This window comes from Lathyrus oleraceus, chromosome 7, assembly GCF_024323335.1.
Source record: "Lathyrus oleraceus cultivar Zhongwan6 chromosome 7, CAAS_Psat_ZW6_1.0, whole genome shotgun sequence".
Taxonomy (NCBI): domain Eukaryota; kingdom Viridiplantae; phylum Streptophyta; class Magnoliopsida; order Fabales; family Fabaceae; genus Lathyrus; species Lathyrus oleraceus.
Genome location: NC_066585.1, coordinates 149201113 through 149223402, shown reverse-complemented (window position 1 = coordinate 149223402; position 22290 = coordinate 149201113). Strand labels below are relative to the sequence as shown.

At 43.0% G+C, this 22290-nt stretch overlaps 1 protein-coding gene across 1 annotated transcript; it reads right to left on the bottom strand.

Moving 5' to 3' along the window:
• Positions 1-1748: 1748 nt before the first annotated feature.
• On the bottom strand, positions 1749-17828 carry LOC127107527 (polypyrimidine tract-binding protein homolog 2). The gene is made up of 2 exons (XM_051044808.1): positions 17632-17828; positions 1749-2108 (listed from the first exon to the last, which is right to left on the bottom strand). The coding sequence occupies exons 1-2, from the start codon at positions 17758-17760 to the stop codon at positions 1767-1769; spliced, it is 471 nt and encodes a 156-aa protein (XP_050900765.1). The 5' UTR covers positions 17761-17828; the 3' UTR covers positions 1749-1766.
• Between the last annotated feature and the right edge of the window lie 4462 nt (positions 17829-22290).

Genomic DNA, 22290 nt, shown 5'->3' with positions numbered 1-22290 from the left:
CGCAGGTTCGGTGGTTCCCTGCAGAGTAGCTCTTGGTTGCATCCACCTTGGAGGGAAGTCTGAGCAAAGTGCACCCACCACCAACTACAATACCCTCTTCAACAGCTGCCTTTGTAGCATTAAGAGCGTCTTCAACTCTCAGTTTCTTTTCCTTGAGTTCTGTCTCAGTTTGTGCACCAACCTGTATGACAGCCACGCCACCAGACAGTTTTGCAATCCTTTCACTTAGCTTCTCCTTTTCTTTTTCATACTTTTCATTATAACAGCTTTACATAAATTTCTCTGTCAGTGGTGTCAACGAGGACCTTCAAAAAAAAGAATACCCACAGGAAGCATGTACTCTCTTCCTTGTATCCAGAAACCAAGCCTTGCACTCCCATTACGAAGGTAATGTAACTTTACCGTTAATGAGGTTTGATCAGCTCTTACACACCTTATTACAACTGCTTTATCAGTATATCCTTCCCGCTTTTCACTGAATGAACTTCGTACCGTACTCATTGGATAATTTCGTTTTGACATAATTATAGGTCGAATATCTCTCTCAAGACCATTCACGATGAGGTAACAGCCCATTTCTGATGCCTCTTCCTTCAATGACACAAGTTTCCGGGGAGAAGCACCTCTCAAGTTGCATCGCTTAAACTTTAGCATTATGGGAAACTACCCAAAACTAAAACTGTCTTGAACAATAGCAACATCGCCCTCATATTGAAGATAGACATTTACTGAAAATCCCCCTGAATATGTGAGTTTGCCTGTCTGCGCTCAAATGGATACCATGCCTGCCGTGTTGAATTTGCTAATCCTTCCTTCTGAGGCGGATGAAGGGCCAGTTTTTCCAACGAAATTATAAGCTTTTTTTTGTTGTTGAAGGATGAGTAACCACAAAGGATTTGAGGTTGATGCTTTCAAATTAACTTTGGCGTGAGGTCTGCTGTTAATTCCTGTTGTTGCTCTAAAGGTAAGTTTCGCAACATGGTTGGATTTCAGGTTGCATTGGCCTTCTTCTATTTAATGTTGAGTTTTCTCCTGTGTAAGGACTGATGCACCTTTGGATAACATGTACTAAAAACTCTTAGTCGCATGAATTGGTTTCCGTTTGTTATGCAGGTTGCATCTGATCTCGCTTAAGAGCTTGTTGGAGTTGGACGACCTATTGTTGAGATTGCATCTGAAGCTTATGTCTCAAAAGCTGTTGGTTGTACAGATACTGTCTTTTTGGATTTCAACGAGTTTTGGCAAATACCGGTTCTTGGAGCAGGCCCTTCCAATCTGGTCATGAACTGACTGATGTTGTATGGGCTACAGAATGTTGTGATTTTGCACATCTAGGCATTGGTTTCCAGCAGGTACAATTTGCAACATGGTTGAGGTTTGCCTTCTGACTTGATGTGGTGCAGCAGGGTTCCTGGCATGGTTCAATGGAGTGTTTTGCGCTAGTATTGGCATCTGGTGCAAGTTAGAAACTAACAAACCATAAAATTATGTTGGCTCAGTTAGGTTAGACTTGAAGTGCATTTAAATATTAACTCAATTAGGCCGGTCTGTCATTCATAGTGGGATTTTGGTACTGCGGTAGGTTAACTTGTTTTGCACTGTTATGATTGTTTGAAAGAACCAAATGCTGCCATGTATTTTTTGTTATGTGATATGAAGAAATGATTGCAATGAGTTCGCATTGGCCTTTATCAATGGTTTAAATCCCTGTGTACAAACTTACAAGGCTAGCCAGCATGGAAGACCTACTTAGGATGCCATAAATGTCATGGTTTGCTGCTAATTCCTGTTGTCTTCTCAAAAGTAGTAATCTTATGCACAAAACCAAAGGCTGAAAATACCAAATGCAAGACGTCAATGCTGACAAGGCGTGCATCTTCACCCTCAATTGTTACCAACAAAACATTTCCAGCAACATCTGCAGCAATTTTCTTATGCACTATTTCTTGCCTATTTGAATATTGCAGATAAACAGTTTTCCCTCGCACTTGTGCGGGCTCCGAAGATGAGGCATAGTATGATATCATTGCAATGGCTTGATTCAAATCTGTAAATTCAATAAAAGCTTGATTTCGATTTGACCCAACATTGCATTTCGTGTTCACAACCTTTCCAAATGGCTTCCCAAGTTTAATCAGTTCCTCCTCGGTGCATTCCCATGGCAAGTTTCTCAAATGAAGCACCTTCGATGGTGGTTGGGTGTACCGGAACTGTTGCTGACCAGAGACCGATGCCATTTTGATCAATAACCCTAAGCCAAAACCTGCTGAATTGCAGCCCCTTCAACATGGAAAATTGGGAGGACGTTTTTTTTGGTCAAAGTTGACCAAAAAGTCAACTGTTGACCAAAGTCAACAATAGGTCCAAACTTCATATTTTGGGTATTTTCTTTGTAAATGTACAAGGTATTGATGATCATGGTGAAATTTAGGGTTTAATGGATTTGGGTTGACTTTGGTCAAAGCTGACCAAAAAGTCAACTGTTGACTAAAGTCAACAATTGGTCAAAAATGTCAAATTTTTTTGTATTTTTCTTGTATGGAATCAAATGTAATGAAATAAAACTGAAATGGATTAATAAAATGGTTTGAAGTTGGTTTCACAATTGGTTTAATCATAACTTGAATGTTTGACTTTTGAAAAATAACTTGACTGATAATGCACATGAACAAGGCCATGAAATGAGACCATAAGGTCGGGGTTTTGACATAGTATCCGTGAACCAATAACATGACTAGCAAGTGGCTTGAAACATAAGAAGCTTGGTTGCTCAGATGACCCAGACCATAGATATATATCCACAATCACAACACCATGACCTTGGATCAAAAACCACAATTCTCATACAAAACCAAAGTAAAGCTAGGCCAAGCATGCCAAACAAACATCAAAGATTTAGGAGCAAAATCGAGGTATGACAGTTGCCCCTATTTAAACGTCTTCAACTAGAGAATATGAAGCAGGATATCCTTCATACGATCATAGTGGGAGATGGTTAAATACTAAGAAGACCCGGATTTTGATCCTGAATCCCTATGAAACAATGCCTGTCAGCATCATCAAAGAAGCAATCTCAAAAGAAGAATCCGTCTGATACGGTGAAAATCGGCCTGAGTACCGAAACGGAAAGTTGACCTGAATACCAAAATAAATGGTAACACAGGAATACCCATGGCCTGAACGCCGCACATTAGTCTGTACACTAAGCATCAAAATATGAGAGTATCAATATTGGTCTGACCACCGGAAATCTGGTCTGTACACCACTTCGATCTGGAAATCGGAAACTGGCTTGAATGCCACTTCGGTCTGGATACCGGGAATTGGCCTGGACGCCACTTCGGTCTGGATACCGGGAAAACTGGCCTGAATGCCACTTCGGTCTGGATACCGGGAACTGGCCTGGAATGCCACTTCGGTCTGGATACCGGGAAAACTGGCCTGAATGCCACTTCGGTCTGGATACCGGGAAAACTGGCCTGAATGCCACTTCGGTCTGGATACCGGGAACTGGCCTGGAATGCCACTTCGGTCTGGATACCGGGAAAACTGACCTGAATGCCACTTCGGTCTGGATACCGGGAACTGGCCTGGAATGCCACTTCGGTCTGGATACCGGGAACTGGCCTGGACGCCACTTCGGTCTGGATACCGGGAACTGGCCTGGACGCCACTTCGGTCTGGATACCGGGAAAACTAGTCTTAACACCACAAGTTCTTCGTCCTGATTGTTGAGAACTTCTTCGATCTGGAAATCGGGAAAACTTCATGTCTATCAGCATCGGCGAAGATAGCAAAACAATGATACGTGAGCCGGCACGCATGGCAAAGACCTATGTTGGGGATAACAATCAAAAGATTGACCAAAGAGTGCATGAGATATATTATCTATAGCCGTCAAAACGTAGATAATACACTCGCATGGAAGATTATCCATAACCGGGTTGTAGGTTGTTAAATGAATAATCGACCGAAAAGAAAGACATCAGGGTACCAGGACTAGGCATGCAAAAGATGGCCAATCAAAAGAGGATAAAGTTGCTAACTCGGAGCAAATACCCAAAAAGAAAGGGGAAGACCCACTGGGGACAATACTGCTTGATCAGGGTAAGTATCCAAAGGGGACAAGACTATCAATACCACAAAGAGGGGATTACATCTACCGGTTAGTAGGCAGAAAACCACGGAAAAGTAACCAGTCATCGATAGGATGAGCACACAGGGTTAACTCCACCAAGGGGATGAAAGTGGGATTTTACAGCTACCAGTTAATGGGTAGAAAACCACAAAGATAGGACTTACAACTACCGGTTCGTAGGTAGAAGCCAATAAACAGCATGAACCACAAAGGTTGCCTCTGCTAGGGGGTGAAAGTGGGATTTTACAACTACCAGCTTGTAGGTAGAAAACCACAAAGATAGGATTTACAACTACCGGTTCGTAGGTAGAAGCCAATAAACAGCATGAACCACAAAGGTTGCCTCTGCTAGGGGGTGAAAGTGGGATTTTAAAACTACCAGTTTGTAGGTAGAAAACCACAAAGATAGGACTTACAACTACCGGTTTGTAGGTAGAAGCCGATAAACAGCATGAACCACAAAGGTTGCCTCTGCTAGGGGGTGAAAGTGGGATTTTACAACTACCAGCTTGTAGGTAGAAAACCACAAAGATAGGATTTACAACTACCGGTTCGTAGGTAGAAGCCAATAAACAGCATGAACCACAAAGGTTGCCTCTGCTAGGGGGTGAAAGTGGGATTTTACAACTACCAGTTTGTAGGTAGAAAACCACAAAGATAGGACTTACAACTACCGGTTTGTAGGTAGAAGCCGCAAATTCCGCTGAGGATGAGATGAATGAGTGCCGGTTAGTGAGCGACTATTCATTTATGCCCCAGGGAAGCACGGGAGACAGCCAACAGGAAGCCAATTTAGGATCGATCCAAAAAGGCAGACTGAAACAGGACTCATCCTAATGAGGACAGAACTCAATAGGGAAAACCCATCCCGTTAGGGAGGGAACGGAAACAACCGTCATCCACGAGGATATAACTCAGTGGGGAGCGCAGAAGGAAATGGTAGACACTTTCTGCTTAAGGGGTAGACTCTACATGGAGAGATCAGACACACCCAATTCTGCTAAGGGAATGGACCCAAGCTTTGCAAGATGCTGCCAACTTCGAGGAGTAACACTGCTGGGGATACCCACTCAACTAAGGAGCCACCTGTTGGGAAAGCACCAACCTCTCAACCATGCTGATGAACCCAATTCTGAAGCCGATCCAATGGCGCGATGCTAAACTCTTTCCAACAAACCAATCTCGGCTAGTCACCACGGCCTAGGGCTAATGGAAATGTTTGCAATGTTGATGCATGAGTTTTTTTTTCTTGTTTTACACAATGCCCCATGATCATGGAAATGCTATGCACTAATGATGCAATATGCTATGCTTATCTAAATGATGAATGCATAAACACACGTCTCCTCCAGAGACAACACCGGGGAACTCCAGGAACTGTGCTGAGGATCTTATAATCACGTCAACTTCCACCCTGTTGGGGAAAGACAAACCTTGCTGAGGATGCACTCCATCGAACCCGAACTGCTTGGAGATTACTCTGCTAGGGGAGGCAACCCATTCTGATCTCTACTGGGGATGATTTTCTCAAACCCGATCCGCTTGGGGATCTCACTGAGGGAAAACCATCAACACAAACCCTACTGGGAAGGCAGTGACCTTCAGGCTCGCTGAGGAGACACTGATCTCAAATCTGTTAGGGAGGTAACCCTCTCACACCTACTGGGGAAATACAGCTTATTGGACACAGAACACCTGTCGAGTCGCCGAACAGCGGCATCCATCGTCCACCCACAGTGTCGGCTTTCCTCTCCTACGAACTCCCAGATGCTTCTGGACTTTTCTGCTCCATCATCTTGTATTCCCAATCTCGTCCGTACTCCACGGAGTTCGAACTCCTGGTATTTATACAAACTTTCCAATCATCAGACTTTGAAGAGTCTTCTTGATTAACTTTCCAGGACTGTCGTCGTAATCCTTCACTGTCTTTTCACCGTTCAACTATCTCTTGCCCCTGATCAGGCTCTGCAGCAGGGATCGTTAGATAAAAGCGCGCCCCAGGTATGCCCCAGGCGTTCCGATATTTCAACGCCTAAGTCACTCAAACTTCCGAATAAGATTTCCAGATTTCAACCTCATAAGCATGCATCGGAAGGGACCTCTATGTTTCAAAATGCAAATATTCTTATCAAAATAAACTGATGTTTTCGTAATCAGAACGGTAATGACACAAAAAACAAAATTTATTTGACCGAACACACGCTTTATTGACTGGAATAAAAGATGGCTCACAACTGAGCGACGCACAGGAGGCAACCCTGGAAAGAGGTGATTGCGCACAAAAGGAAAAATCTATCCTAATGGCAATGTGAAACCGTGATCTCATCGGGTTCCAACTCGGTTACACCTCATATGTCCTCAAGACTTTCCGCACTTTCGGCCTTCTGAACAAGACGCTTCTGATTCGATCTCTGTCGGAGATTAGCCGTGATGTCTTAATCAAAGCACAAACGATCATGCCAGACACAGTTGTTCGTTTCATTCCCTCTTTTGCCTGGACCGCCCTTTCGGGTTTCAGTCCACCGGGATACCCTTTTTTGCCCAAGTCGCCCTTGTGGGGTTTTCGACTTGCCGGGTGTACAGTTCTTTTCATTTATTATCCCTAACTTTTGCCCGAACCTTTTCTCTCTTTTTTTTAGTTCGCCGGGATGCCCTTTTTTGCCTGGACTCTTTTATTCTTTTTGTCCAGCGGGTCTCTTTTTCACGAAGTATCTTTTAACTGCGTCCGCATTCACAGGGGATGGAAAATCCTCATCATCCGTGGTCGTCAGCAACAAGGCTCTGTCAGAGAAAACCCTTTTTTGACCACGAACGGACATTCATAATTGTTTATCCACTTGCCCCACGATCGTCTTGAGGAGGAAGGATCCTTTTCAACACCACATCTCTTCCGTGCTACCCACGAGGTCGCACTTCTCGGTCAACAACACGCTTCATTTACTGGGTACAACTGCCCCATGACAAGTAACTGTCAGCCTCTATTCTCAACCAGGCTCAACGCGTTATATCGAGTCCTCATCTGTTCGCCCTTTTCTAACTTCTCATCCATCCGGACTCTTCACAATGAAATCTAGCCTCCAGCAGGCAATATCACTTCCATCCCATACCGCATGAGGAAGGTGTTGCCCCAGTAGATGCACGTACCAAAGTACGGCACTCAGGATACCAATTTCGTACTCAGCCACTATCATTGGTGCGTTCACATGTTATCGGGGAAGCACTAGCTCACTCTCTTTAAAATCTCCCCATCAGACATCAAAACCCGTTCGGATTCGGGGTCAGGCCCCTCCTCCGGGATCGGTCACTCTCAATCTTTCGATTCGAGTACCTCGAGATGTCCTCATCAGGGACTTCAGACTTCCTTGGTTGACAATCATCAGTGGGCTGTTGGGCGAGATAACCATACAATACCCTCCTCTTGGTTGCTTTCTGGGAGGTATACTGAATATCGTATTCAGTCGACATCACTTGCCCTCTCACAACCCGTCCGTTCGATGCTAGCTCCTCAAGCACATACTTGATCAGATCCATTTTGGACATCCACAAGGTGGTATGAACCAGCATACACTGTCTCAATCGGCGAGCAGCCTATGCCAAAGTACATCAAGTTTTCTCGAGCAGTGAGTGTATTGTTTCACAGTCGATAAACTTTTTGCTTAGGTAAATTGCGTGCTCTTTTCGACAAGACTAGTCATACTGACTCAATACGCACCTCATAGACCCCTTAAGGGCTGTCAGGTACCAGATTAGCAGTCGTTTCTTCCCCGGAAGGTATCAGAATCAGAGGTTCCTACTACTCTTTTTTTTGTCTTTCCCTGCCTCTTGGCAGTCCTCATTCCACCTGACCATTTGATTTCTCTTTTTTCGTTTGTTTATGGTTCAGGCGTTTCTTGCACTGTTTTTTTTTTTTTTTTTTTTTTTTTTTTTTGCAGGAAAAACCTCGATTCCTCTTTCATTCACAACATGCCTCGGCAGTTTGCTGGACAACACTCCATAAGTGCATTGATTCGAACTCAACAGTATGAGTTATCTCTACCTGTCAAACAACTTGATCCACCGGATGCCCCTCTTCTGCTTGGGACTTTGCTATCATGTCATCAACATGGCATTTGCTTTCACGATGAATCATATCATGAAACAAAGTCACCGTAGCCCTTTGATCCGTGGCACCGGCCTTCTTCTTCACCTTATAACAAGAAGGTACTCTTTGGTGTGATTGACATTGTTTACTCCCTATCATCTGGCGACAATTCCACTTGATTTTGGCCAGAAAGTCATCCATGAAGGTAAACACCGAGAATTGAGTTGTACTATCAAACAATGCATCAATGTGAAGTATCGGGAATTCATCTCTAGAACTAGCTCTATTCACGTCTTGACAGTCCACACACATTCTCATCTTATCATCCTTTCTCGGTGCCAGCCGCTTCTCTGGAGGACGGTCTTCTCTCCATGGTAGCTCGTGCCCCACAACATTGGTATCCTACCTTGGTGCATCTAGATACAACCAGGCGCACATATACCATCCTGTTCTTGACTTGCCCCTAAAGCGGCCTCAATATTCGCTTTCTGACCTCGGCGGTGCTTGGAGCAACAATTCTGAGCACTCCTCATGCGGTTGAATCACCTTCTCCTCTGGTTTCAACGACCCGGCTAATTCCAACAAATCACAATCTTCTTCGCCTTCTCCTTCGGTATGATAGATCAAATTGTCGAAGTCATACAAAGGTGTAACCAAATGGTTATCGATGAGATCAGGAGGGTAATCACTTTTGAGGTTGGAACAAGACAAGTTCAAAAGAAAAAACGAAAAACATTGCCATTTTTATTTTTTTAAACAGTAAAAAAAATGAAAAACAAGGAACACCGCTTTTAATCACAAAAACATCCATTTATTACCGATGCAAAACGTTGCAAAATGAAACACATGAGATGGCCCTTACAATGGACCAATACGTTTCGGGCAAAACGTATGGCTTCCATGCAAACAAAAATTGAAACACAGAAATACTACACTTCCGGATGAGTGACAGTGATGCTTTTGGAGGCCTTCCAGTTGCCTGGTACGCACGACTTTATCCACAGCTCGAGCTCGCGGTCGCGGTCGATCTCTTCACTCACTGAACAAGCATGATCAGAATCCAGCATTCCTGCACTGACAAAGATGTACGGTGGACGACGTCCTCCGTTTGGTCTAGACGACTCTTGATCTGGATAACCAATCCCGAACATGTCTGCCTTTACCACTATGTCGATGATCCTGCCCCAACCTCGGGCCTCTTGGTTCTTCACCACCTCCAGAGCTTGTTTATAAGAAGAAATGGACAGCTTCTTCTCTTTTTCGACAACAAGAGCGCTCTCCACCTGGACGGTTTCGATTGCTTGACTGGGTATTTCAAGTTTTCCAATGTCCATTTCTACTTCTTTCATCTTCTGGGTCGTGTCTCCCATCAATACACACCCCTCTGTGGCAACGGCCGCACAGCAATTATCAACCACAGGGAAGACTCCATCCTGCACCAGAGGTTCTGGGACCACAGACATGGGAACCTTTAACTGATCTTCCTCAGTCATCTCCATTCCTTTCTTGACCTTCTTCACCATCTTCATCTTTACAGGACCCTGCCTGGGTACAGGGTTGACATCCCCCTCCATGATCTGTGCCAAACTGATGATCTTGGAGTCCACCAAGTCTTGGACAACATGCTTGAAAGCCCTACAACCCTCAACATTGTGCCCGGGTGCCTCAGAATGGAACTCGCACCTGGCATTCTCATCATAGTTTGGAAGCCTCCGCTGCTGTTCTACAGGAATCAAAATCCTCGGCCGAACTAATCCCAGATCTCTCAATCTCCTGAACAAAAGGGTATAAGTCACAGGTGGTTCCTCAAACTGACGATCCTCCTTCTTCTTCCTCACCTGGCTCTTAGCTCTCGGTGCCTTCTATTGAAGTGGTGGTTGTTGCGGGGGTACAGGTGAGTTACCAACAAGAGTGGTTACAGCAACAACATAAGGATGATAACGATCCTTACTGCGTTCTTTCTTTGCTGGCACACCACTTGACTCAACCTCCTTTTTGAGCGGACCACTGTCAGAGAGTTTCTTTGCTACCGAGCCAGAGGGATTTGTTACATCGGATGATGAAGCCTTTCCCTGAACTTTCTCCTTGATCATCCAGCTCTCAATCCTTTCCAATCTCTCAGACATGGCTTTCTGCCCCAAGGCAAGCCCTTGCACAATACTGAACAATCCCCTCATCATCTCTTTCAGTTCAAGGATGTCGGCGTTGGGAAGATCCATCAGCTTGGATTTGTTGAGTCTGACTGTATGTCTGAATGGAAGAGCTATGCGCACCGGTTGACACCTTCAAAACAGCAAATGGGTTAGTATGACTCACGCATGCAATGTCTATCCGTACCAGGAATATTCCTTTGATTTTGGTTTCACAGAGACAGATAATTTTTCATCAATAACATTCCGACATCTGGATATCTCTCAACCAGAATCTTAATCAAAAAGTGGACCCTGAGTACGGATAGACATGGGTGGAATGCAGATGAATGCGATGCAAATGCATGGATGCAGGTCACTGTGCCGTCGAGTCATCTGAAGACCCATTCTCTGAACCAGTCACAGACATCGGGACTAAGTCACCATAAATCCGACTTGGGGAGTTCCGAAATAAACGGAACTGGAGATTACATCATTATCATCACAGGAACATCCACTGAACGGATGACAGTCGGATCCTCTGAACAGGTACTTTCAAATTCAACCTGGGGATCCGAAATAAACGGAACCCATTGATAAACCACAGACAGAACTCCAGCGTCCCAGAAATAAATGTCCATAAATTTGGCTGAACCAAAGTCACCATCACAGCGCCACTGGCAGAAACCGTATCTGTAGAGATCAAACCCTCCCCTCACTGGTAGGTTCTAAGAACAGAAGTTTGTCAGCTTCAGCCCTTCAGTCGAGAATAATACGTTTACCACTGAAGGTTTGGCATTATTACGGGATAAAAGACCTCTGCTGACTCCCCTCAACAGGATATCCTAAAGCAAGTTCCCAGTCTCGGGGTCCTCGGATTGAGCAGCGAGAATGCGCCCACCAAAGCTAACATAATCACGTCTCGGAGGAGAGGCCTCGACTGAGTTCTCGGGAAATGGTCACCAGAGTCGACGATTTCTAGAGGAATATCTGTCGTTATGGAACACCCATAGGACAGGATATATCCAAAAGAAACCTCGTCTGGAATGTGGGTCTCATGAACGACTTAACGTAGCAACATACCACGCAAGCCTCATGACTATCCATTCTAACACCTATGTGTACACTCAAGCCTGGGTAGTGGGCTTATCTCTCGTAGAACAGTCCCGACCCAACAAACAAACAACCCACAGATACAACAAACATATGTACATGAATGCAATAAGGTAAAGCAGGTAAATGCTGAAAATAAATAACTGTACAAAAGAATAAACACTCAACAAACAAGAAACCTACAAAAGCTAGGAGGGACTCGCTTAGGGAAACATTGTCCCCAGCAGAGTCGCCAGCTGTCGCAACCCGAAAAATACGGTCTGCGAAAAAACAACCGGCGAGAAAGAAAATGACAGAAGAGTCGCCACCGTGCGTTATTTATCCCAAAGGAGGGAAAGGAAACGCTCGAAGTAAACCTAGAGAAAGGAAAGGAAAAGACAAGGTCTCGCAACCAAATCTTGGGTTCGGGAGTCGATTATGCGAAGGGAAGGTATTAGCACCCCTACGCATCCGTAGTACTCTACGGGATCCACTCTTGTTTGTTTCTTGTCTAAAGGGTGTGTGTTATATCTAATGTACTATTTACTAAAAGGGTCAAGAGAAAAATGACTCGCACAGATATCGCATCCATTGCATACGTATCTCATCTGAAATGAGAATCAGAGTCTTCGTAGCTCGGCTACCTATGGGTGAAGGATAAGTGTGCTCGCTAAGACATCGCGTCTTATGCCTACGTATCTCATCGGGAATGAGAATCAGAGCAAAACGTAGTTCGAACTAACTACGGGATATAAGGGTCTCGATTGCAACTAGGGCAAGAGAAAGGGAAAGTCTCAATCACAACGAGGGCGAGAGAAAACAAGGATTAGTTGTTAGTTGTTAGTCAAACTCGGCAAGACATCGCATCTTGTGCCTACGTATCTCATCTGAACATGAGAATCAGAGTTGCCGTAGTTCGGCTACATAGGGATTGCCATCTGAACATGGCACCTACACACAAAAGGTGGCAAACATGGAGCCCGACTGCCAATCACTGGACTTACATCAGCATCCGAACCAAAACACACGCAAAAGGGCAAACGTGGAGCCCGACTGCCAATCACTGGACTTACATCAGCATCCGAACCCAACAAACCCACACTGGAACCCGAATGCCACTCGATGGACTTACATCAACTTCCAAGCATACAACAACCAAACAAGTTAATAGGGAGTCGGGAACTCGAGCCTATAACTGTCAAGCACACACAAAAAGAAAAAAAAGAAAGGTGCCCGGAGTGGTCTCGCACGACCACCTGCCTACATACCTCGTCTGGAACAAGGATCAGGGCGATGTAGTTCCCCTGGATAGGGGGTTTCCATCTGAATATGGACTTACAAAGGAGGACACCAGTTGTGTCAAAGGAGAGTGGGCAATGTGTTCACATCCTAGCAGTAGGTGTCGCAGCTCGCTGAATCGAGTCTTAGGAAGTTACCTCTTTGCAATAGAACGGACTACATGCCACAAGATCGGAGACGCTCAGAAAGGTCTAGAAGTGGGGAAGCTCTGCCCTAGAGTTGTCATGCAATATGTACTTAGGTGTTAGGATTTACGAATGGGAACATCTACCTAATGTTAGCATGCAAAGAATATGGGAATTCTACCTATGTTATCATACAAAAAGGGAATCCTACCTATGTTATCATACAAAGGGTTCTATCTAATGGGTGCTACCTAATCGGAACAAGAATCGACGAATGGAGCAAGGAGAAGGAGAAGGGTTAGGGATAAGGGTAGATGGCGATGCATGAAGCAATCGACTTACAAGGTTGATGGCGATGCATAAAGCAATCGGCTTACAAAAGGGTGGATGAATACGTGTTGGTTCTGTTAGGTTTTGAAAAAATGATTACTCGACGTTGGATCGAGGTTTTGGTCTTGTTTTGAAATGGTGATCGGGTGTTCATTTTATTTCTTGTATTAACAGATGAATAAAGAATGAAAGAGTAAATTTTATACATTTCGTGGGAGAGGGGTACATTTGTTATGAATGGGGGTTCAAAGTCAACAATTAAATCGGGTCCAAATAATGCAATGCATGAGTGTAAGTGCAAGAGAACCGGCTCATTGTAAGAAAGCCCAAGAGTAAGCTATGTGAGGTTGATGGCGATGCTTAAAAAGCAATCGACTTACGAGGGTGTGAAAAAAAAGGGCTCGATATTAAATCGAGAAAAGTATGATTTTTATAAGTTTAAAAATGGTTTTGCATGCATGATGAACTTAATAGACAACAAATCTATGATAATGAAACTATGAAAAATAATGAAGCATAAACATAACAAAAAAAGATATTAACAAAATACTAAAAGAATAAAAAATGTAAAAAAAAAAAAAAAAAAAATGCCACTTATGAGTATTGAACCCACCCCACTCAAGAATAAGATACTACCCTTCTCCACCAGACCACTCATCATCAGTTGTCATCTACATAACAACTTAAACATATAAACCAGACTAGATTGGAAAAAAAAAACAAAAAAAAGGAACATAAAACAAACAAAAATGAAGGTCTGTTGGTTTCTTTTTTAATGGGGGATAAATTAAAAATATGAAAATAATTATTAACTAAACCTAAGAATTCTAAAACCCTTAATATTTCCGAGAACCTATTTTATTTAAAAATGAAATAAAAATAAATAAATAAAAAAAAATAAAAAAAGGAAATGATTTGGGGGAGGGTACGAAATCCAGGTTTCGTTTGTCTTCCTCGAGAAGACAGACTTCTTTCTCTCTCAAACTCTCATCGCGTCTCTCCTTCACGCCCGCTCACTCAAAATCACTCGTCCCCAACCTTTACTCTCTCCGTCCCTCAATTTTTCCTCACTTCGGTCATCATTTTCAACGAACTCGCCTTCCTCAGTCTCTCTCACTTCTCACAACCTCAAACCCAAAGACGCAACAGTAAAGAGATTCAGAGGGAAGACAAAATGGTGCTCACCTTTGGATGTGTTTCGGCGGTGGCAGCTAGCTTGCAATGAGCTCTCTTTGTTAGGTTTCAAAGTTCCCCGCCGTTTTTTGCAAACAGGTTCGTCCCCTTTATCGTATTAGGTTTTCTTTTGGTGGTCGCCTCCTCCTCTTTCTGTTGCTTGCCTCCCACCCCTCTTACTGATTTGCTCTCTATTTATCCTCTGTAAATTAGGGTTTTGGATTTGGTCTGTGCTGTTCAAAAGGAGTAAATCTGCAAAGCAATTTGGATGCTCAGAAATTGGAGTGGTCCTCTTTGTGCTAGATTCGAAAAGGTAAATATGAACCCATGCTTTCTCCCTCTGTTTTTGTCCTAATGCCAATTTGGGATATTTGGTAATTTCTACAGTTTTGACTAATGAGTTTGTGTTTTTTACCGCAGGTTACCATGTTCCCATGAGCATTTTGGTCTATAACCATGGAGTTGGATTGTTGTATTTTGGTAACAAGTGAATTGGTTCATAGATGCATGAAAGCTTGCACTTGAAAGCCTTCACATATAGAAGCCAACAGCCTACGTCTAACAAGGTTCAAAAGTTAGGTTGGATTACCATATGATCTTGAGAATCCCTTAGACAATACTGAACTTCTTCAGGATCAATTAGATTACCTTCCAGATTTATGCAAATTTCAGTATGAAAGCAGTGGCTTATTTATAATAACCACAACGGAGCCTGTTTTGGGTTGCTCATATTGCTGCAGCAATTCTTAAGACAAAATAATGCAATGGTTGTAGTGTGGAATCTCAGGAAGTGTTATGTGAAGCAATTTGAGGAAGAAAGGTAACTGCAGGAAGCACCGTCGACTTCAATACGCATGGCATAGTTTGCTGTCTTGGAAAAGTTAACCGGTTTACTTTGTGTTTTGGTGTATCACGATTTTCCATTGATTATGATGTAGCAGTGTTAACTGATGCAAATTGTTGGCAATGTTGCAGGATCGGTGCCGACTACAACGCTCAATTGCGTACTGGTTTGAGGCAGCTCACGTCATAATAAATGGTAAGCTTCCGAAAACAGTTTCGGTTTTGATTGCTGCTCTGGTTTGATGCCTATTCCATCATGGGCGAATTCCATCAGTAAACCGGAAAATTAATGCATTTCCTTAAACTCGTTCTGTTTCCGCAGGTTCGGTGGTTCCCTGCAGAGTAGCTCTTGGTTGCATCCACCTTGGAGGGAAGTCTGAGCAAAGTGCACCCACCACCAACTACAATACCCTCTTCAACAGCTGCCTTTGTAGCATTAAGAGCGTCTTCAACTCTCAGTTTCTTTTCCTTGAGTTCTGTCTCAGTTTGTGCACCAACCTGTATGACAGCCACGCCACCAGACAGTTTTGCAATCCTTTCACTTAGCTTCTCCTTTTCTTTTTCATACTTTTCATTATAACAGCTTTACATAAATTTCTCTGTCAGTGGTGTCAACGAGGACCTTCAAAAAAAAGAATACCCACAGGAAGCATGTACTCTCTTCCTTGTATCCAGAAACCAAGCCTTGCACTCCCATTACGAAGGTAATGTAACTTTACCGTTAATGAGGTTTGATCAGCTCTTACACACCTTATTACAACTGCTTTATCAGTATATCCTTCCCGCTTTTCACTGAATGAACTTCGTACCGTACTCATTGGATAATTTCGTTTTGACATAATTATAGGTCGAATATCTCTCTCAAGACCATTCACGATGAGGTAACAGCCCATTTCTGATGCCTCTTCCTTCAATGACACAAGTTTCCGGGGAGAAGCACCTCTCAAGTTGCATCGCTTAAACTTTAGCATTATGGGAAACTACCCAAAACTAAAACTGTCTTGAACAATAGCAACATCGCCCTCATATTGAAGATAGACATTTACTGAAAATCCCCCTGAATATGTGAGTTTGCCTGTCTGCGCTCAAATGGATACCATGCCTGCCGTGTTGAATTTGCTAATCCTTCCTTCTGAGGCGGATGAAGGGCCAGTTTTTCCAACGAAATTATAAGCTTTTTTTTGTTGTTGAAGGATGAGTAACCACAAAGGATTTGAGGTTGATGCTTTCAAATTAACTTTGGCGTGAGGTCTGCTGTTAATTCCTGTTGTTGCTCTAAAGGTAAGTTTCGCAACATGGTTGGATTTCAGGTTGCATTGGCCTTCTTCTATTTAATGTTGAGTTTTCTCCTGTGTAAGGACTGATGCACCTTTGGATAACATGTACTAAAAACTCTTAGTCGCATGAATTGGTTTCCGTTTGTTATGCAGGTTGCATCTGATCTCGCTTAAGAGCTTGTTGGAGTTGGACGACCTATTGTTGAGATTGCATCTGAAGCTTATGTCTCAAAAGCTGTTGGTTGTACAGATACTGTCTTTTTGGATTTCAACGAGTTTTGGCAAATACCGGTTCTTGGAGCAGGCCCTTCCAATCTGGTCATGAACTGACTGATGTTGTATGGGCTACAGAATGTTGTGATTTTGCACATCTAGGCATTGGTTTCCAGCAGGTACAATTTGCAACATGGTTGAGGTTTGCCTTCTGACTTGATGTGGTGCAGCAGGGTTCCTGGCATGGTTCAATGGAGTGTTTTGCGCTAGTATTGGCATCTGGTGCAAGTTAGAAACTAACAAACCATAAAATTATGTTGGCTCAGTTAGGTTAGACTTGAAGTGCATTTAAATATTAACTCAATTAGGCCGGTCTGTCATTCATAGTGGGATTTTGGTACTGCGGTAGGTTAACTTGTTTTGCACATGATTGTTTGAAAGAACCAAATGCTGCCATGTATTTTTTGTTATGTGATATGAAGAAATGATTGCAATGAGTTCGCATTGGCCTTTATCAATGGTTTAAATCCCTGTGTACAAACTTACAAGGCTAGCCAGCATGGAAGACCTACTTAGGATGCCATAAATGTCATGGTTTGCTGCTAATTCCTGTTGTCTTCTCAAAAGTAGTAATCTTATGCACAAAACCAAAGGCTGAAAATACCAAATGCAAGACGTCAATGCTGACAAGGCGTGCATCTTCACCCTCAATTGTTACCAACAAAACATTTCCAGCAACATCTGCAGCAATTTTCTTATGCACTATTTCTTGCCTATTTGAATATTACAGATAAACAGTTTTCCCTCGCACTTGTGCGGGCTCCGAAGATGAGGCATAGTATGATATCATTGCAATGGCTTGATTCAAATCTGTAAATTCAATAAAAGCTTGATTTCGATTTGACCCAACATTGCATTTCGTGTTCACAACCTTTCCAAATGGCTTCCCAAGTTCAATCAGTTCCTCCTCGGTGCATTCCCATGGCAAGTTTCTCAAATGAAGCACCTTCGATGGTGGCTGGGTGTACCGGAACTGTTGCTGACCAGAGACCGATGCCATTTTGATCAATAACCCTAAGCCAAAACCTGCTGAATTGCAGCCCCTTCAACATGGAAAATTGGGAGGACGTTTTTTTTGGTCAAAGTTGACCAAAAAGTCAACTGTTGACCAAAGTCAACAATAGGTCCAAACTTCATATTTTGGGTATTTTCTTTGTAAATGTACAAGGTATTGATGATCATGGTGAAATTTAGGGTTTAATGGATTTGGGTTGACTTTGGTCAAAGCTGACCAAAAAGTCAACTGTTGACTAAAGTCAACAATTGGTCAAAAATGTCAAATTTTTTGTATTTTTCTTGTATGGAATCAAATGTAATGAAATAAAACTGAAATGGATTAATAAAATGGTTTGAAGTTGGTTTCACAATTGGTTTAATCATAACTTGAATGTTTGACTTTTGAAAAATAACTTGACTGATAATGCACATGAACAAGGCCATGAAATGAGACCATAAGGTCGGGGTTTTGACATAGTATCCGTGAACCAATAACATGACTAGCAAGTGGCTTGAAACATAAGAAGCTTGGTTGCTCAGATGACCCAGACCATAGATATATATCCACAATCACAACACCATGACCTTGGATCAAAAACCACAATTCTCATACAAAACCAAAGTAAAGCTAGGCCAAGCATGCCAAACAAACATCAAAGATTTAGGAGCAAAATCGAGGTATGACAGAAAGCTTTCGACAGTATCAAAGATTATCTGTCTGAACCTCCGATTTTGTCTCCGCCTGTGGAGGGAAGACCTCTGATTATGTATTTGACAGTTCTTGAAGACTCGATGGGTTGTGTACTCGGTCAACAAGATGAATCAGGGAAGAAGGAATTTGCTATCTACTACCTCAGTAAAAAGTTTACTGATTGTGAGTCTCGGTACTCAACGCTTGAGAAGACGTGTTGTGCTTTGGCTTGGGCTGCTAAGCGTTTGCGCCAGTACATGATAAATCATACAACTTGGTTGATATCCAGAATGGATCCGATTAAGTATATCTTCGAGAAGCCTGCTTTAACTGGGAGGATTGCCCGTTGGCAGATGTTGTTGTCTGAGTATGATATTGAGTATCGAGCTCAGAAAGCTATCAAAGGTAGTATCTTGGCTGACCATTTAGCGCACCAGCCAATTGAAGATCATCAGTCTGTTCAGTTTGACTTCCCGGATGAAGAAATTCTGTATTTGAAGATGAAAGATTGCGATGAGCCTACACTTGATGAAGGTCCAGAACCTGGTTCCAGATGGACGATGGTGTTTGATGGCGCTGTTAATCAATATGGAAATGGAATTGGGCCAGTGATCATCACTCCTCAAGGTTCGCACATTCCGTTTACAGCAAGGCTAACTTTCAAATGCACGAATAATATGGCGGAGTATGAAGCCTGTATTATGGGACTTGAAGAATGCATTGATTTGAGAATCAAGTATCTTGATGTCTATGGTGATTCGGCCTTGGTTGTCAATCAGATCAAGGGTGAATGGGAGACGAATCAGCCAGGTCTCATCCCATACAGAGATTATGCAAGGAGAATTTCAACATTCTTCACAGAAGTTGAATTTTATCACATTCCTCGAGAGGATAATCGGATGGCGGATGCCCTTGCTACGCTTGCTTCCATGATAGTAGTCAGATGGTGGAATGATGTTCCCAATATTACTGTGATGCGCTTGGACAGACCCGCTCACATATTTGCAATCGAAGAAGTAAAAGATGACAAGCCTTGGTATTTTGATATCAAGAATTTCCTCCAGAACCAGGTCTACCCGCCTGGGGCATCTGTGAAAGATAGGAAAACTTTGAGAAGGTTGTCAGGCGGTTTCTACCTCAGTGGTGAAGTGCTGTACAAAAGGAATTTTGATATGGTTTTGCTCAGATGCGTGGATAGACACGAAGCAAACCTATTGATGACTGAGGTCCATGAGGGTTCATTTGGTACTCATTCCAATGGACATGCCATGGCTAAGAAGATGCTGAGAGCAGGCTACTATTGGCTGACAATGGAGTCTGACTGTTGCAAGTATGTGAAGAAATGTCACAAGTGTTAAATTTATGCGGATAAGATTCATATTCCTCCGACACTTCTGAATGTGATTTCATCACCATGGCCTTTCTCTGTGTGGGGAATCGACATGATCGGCATGATTGAGCCGAAAGCGTCCAACGGACACCGGTTTATTCTCGTAGCAATTGATTACTTCACCAAATGGGTTGAAGCCGCTTCGTACGCGAATGTAACCAGGCAGGTGGTTGTGAAGTTTATCAAGAACCAGCTGATTTGCCGTTATGGTGTGCCAGAGAGGATCATTACTGATAATGGATCCAATCTGAATAACAAGATGATGGATGAATTGTGCGCTGAATTCAAGATTGCACACCATAATTCCTCTCCCTACAGACCTAAGATGAATGGGGCTGTTGAAGCTGCTAATAAGAATATCAAGAGGATTATCCAGAAGATGACTGTCACGTACAAAGATTGGCATGAGATGCTGCCATTTGCTTTGCATGGATATCGTACGTCTGTACGCACTTCAACAGGGGCAACCTCTTTCTCTCTTGTTTATGGCATGGAAGCCGTTCTCCCAGTAGAGGTGGAGATCCCATCAATGCGAGTCTTGATGGAAGCCAAGTTGACTGATGCTGAATGGATTCAGAGTCGTTATGACCAACTGAATTTAATTGAAGAAAAGCGATTGACTGCCATGTGCCATGGTCAGTTATATCAGCAGAGAATGAAGAAAGCATTCCATAAGAAGGTCAAGCCTCGTGTGTTCTGAGAGGGTGACCTCGTGCTCAAGAAAGTCTTATCTTTCGCGCCCGATTCCAGGGGCAAGTGGACTCCAAACTACGAGGGTCCATATGTTGTTAAGAGAGCCTTTTCAGGCGGTGCTTTGATGCTTACAACAATGGATGGGGAGGATTTCACTCGTCCTGTGAATTCAGATGCAGTCAAGAGATACTTTACCTAAAGAAAAAGTACATGCAAATGAAAAAAAAAAAAAAAAAACAGAATAGCTCGCTAAGTTGAAAACCCGAAAGGGCGGCTTAGGCAAAAATGAGCGTCTCGGTGGAGAACCCACAAGGGTAATCCATGCAAAAATTAGAGACTTGAAAAAAAAAAGAATATATTTGCATCCCGCTAGATTGAGTACCTTACCTTGGGGCAATCTAGGCAAAAATTAGGGATTTGGCAAGTAACTGCATCCTGACAAGACTTTCTGTTCGCCAGTCGTCATTTCGTCAGAAGATTCTCGATCCGTCGTCAACTGAAGCTTCGGATACATCGAGATTCAAATTGGTAGAGAAAGGATCATTATGTTCAATGTAGCCCTCTTCCAATATATATCACTGATTTCAAATTTGTTCAGATCTATGGAGTCTTGCCATTTGCAGACTACCATTCTATCAAATCAATTTGAGCTTTTTATCCAATTATTTGCACTCTTATTTGTTTCAATTCAACAAATGTTTTGCATGTTTTAATTGATAAAATGTCATTGTTTTAAACAAATCAAATTTTTTCAAAATTTATCATTATACAAAGTGAACATTCACAAGATTGAAAGGATACTCAAGAATATCTCAGTGCTCTCCCGAGGGTGGCATGATCTCCAACAGGTAAGACATTTGTTCATATTCCTGGTTTGTTTGTATCTGCTTTTTTTTCAAATCTTTGTTGAGGTTGTTCCTCAAACAGAATTGTTGTTGGGGTTGTTCCCCAGTATAGTCGCAAGCAGAGCGTTGTTGAAGACTTCGTTTTCTCCAGCAGCATGTTTTTTCCCTAGCATGGATGTTTTTCTTGTAGAAGTTTCGGTGGTTGATGGTTTGTCATCTTGGTGCCCCGTCACTTTCTCCAGTGGGTCGACATTCTCAGACTTTATTTGTCTCCTCAACACAGTCACGAGTAGAGCTGTTGTTGATATCCCCGTCGGATTCGCGTGCAGAATGGTCGTCACTCTTCCCAGTGCAGTTGCCAGTGGATTTGTCTGTTTCCTCAGCATGATCGCTTTCTTTCTGAAGGTTTGGTAAGTCAGTGGTTTGATACCCGGCACTTTACCTTTTCCCCGGCGAAGTTGTCTGCGGATTTGTTGCTATCCCTCCATCAGAGTTGTTCTCTTCGGCAGAGCAGGATTTATTTTCCTACTCAGCAGGTGATTTGGGTTGACATCCCAGTGTTGCATCCATCTTTTCTTCAGCTTAGTCTGCAGAGTGGTTATTGAGGCAGTTTTGCCTGTTGAATACTCCTTCAATCCCCAGTACGGTCGGATGATGGCTTTGACCTCCAGTGAACGGATTGATTTCCTGACTGTTTGTGATCCCCAGTAGAGTGGCTTATATTGTAGAATCTACTTGTTGTGATCAGTTTGCTATGTGTATTCTCCCCGAGTGGAGTGGTTGGTTGCAGAATCTACTTGTTTGATCTGTCTTCCCTCAGTGGTTTGTTCCCCAAGAGAGTAGCCGACAGTTTTCCCAAGTAGAGTTGCTTATGCAGTTAGATTCTATTTGGATGATATCATTCTCCCTCAATGG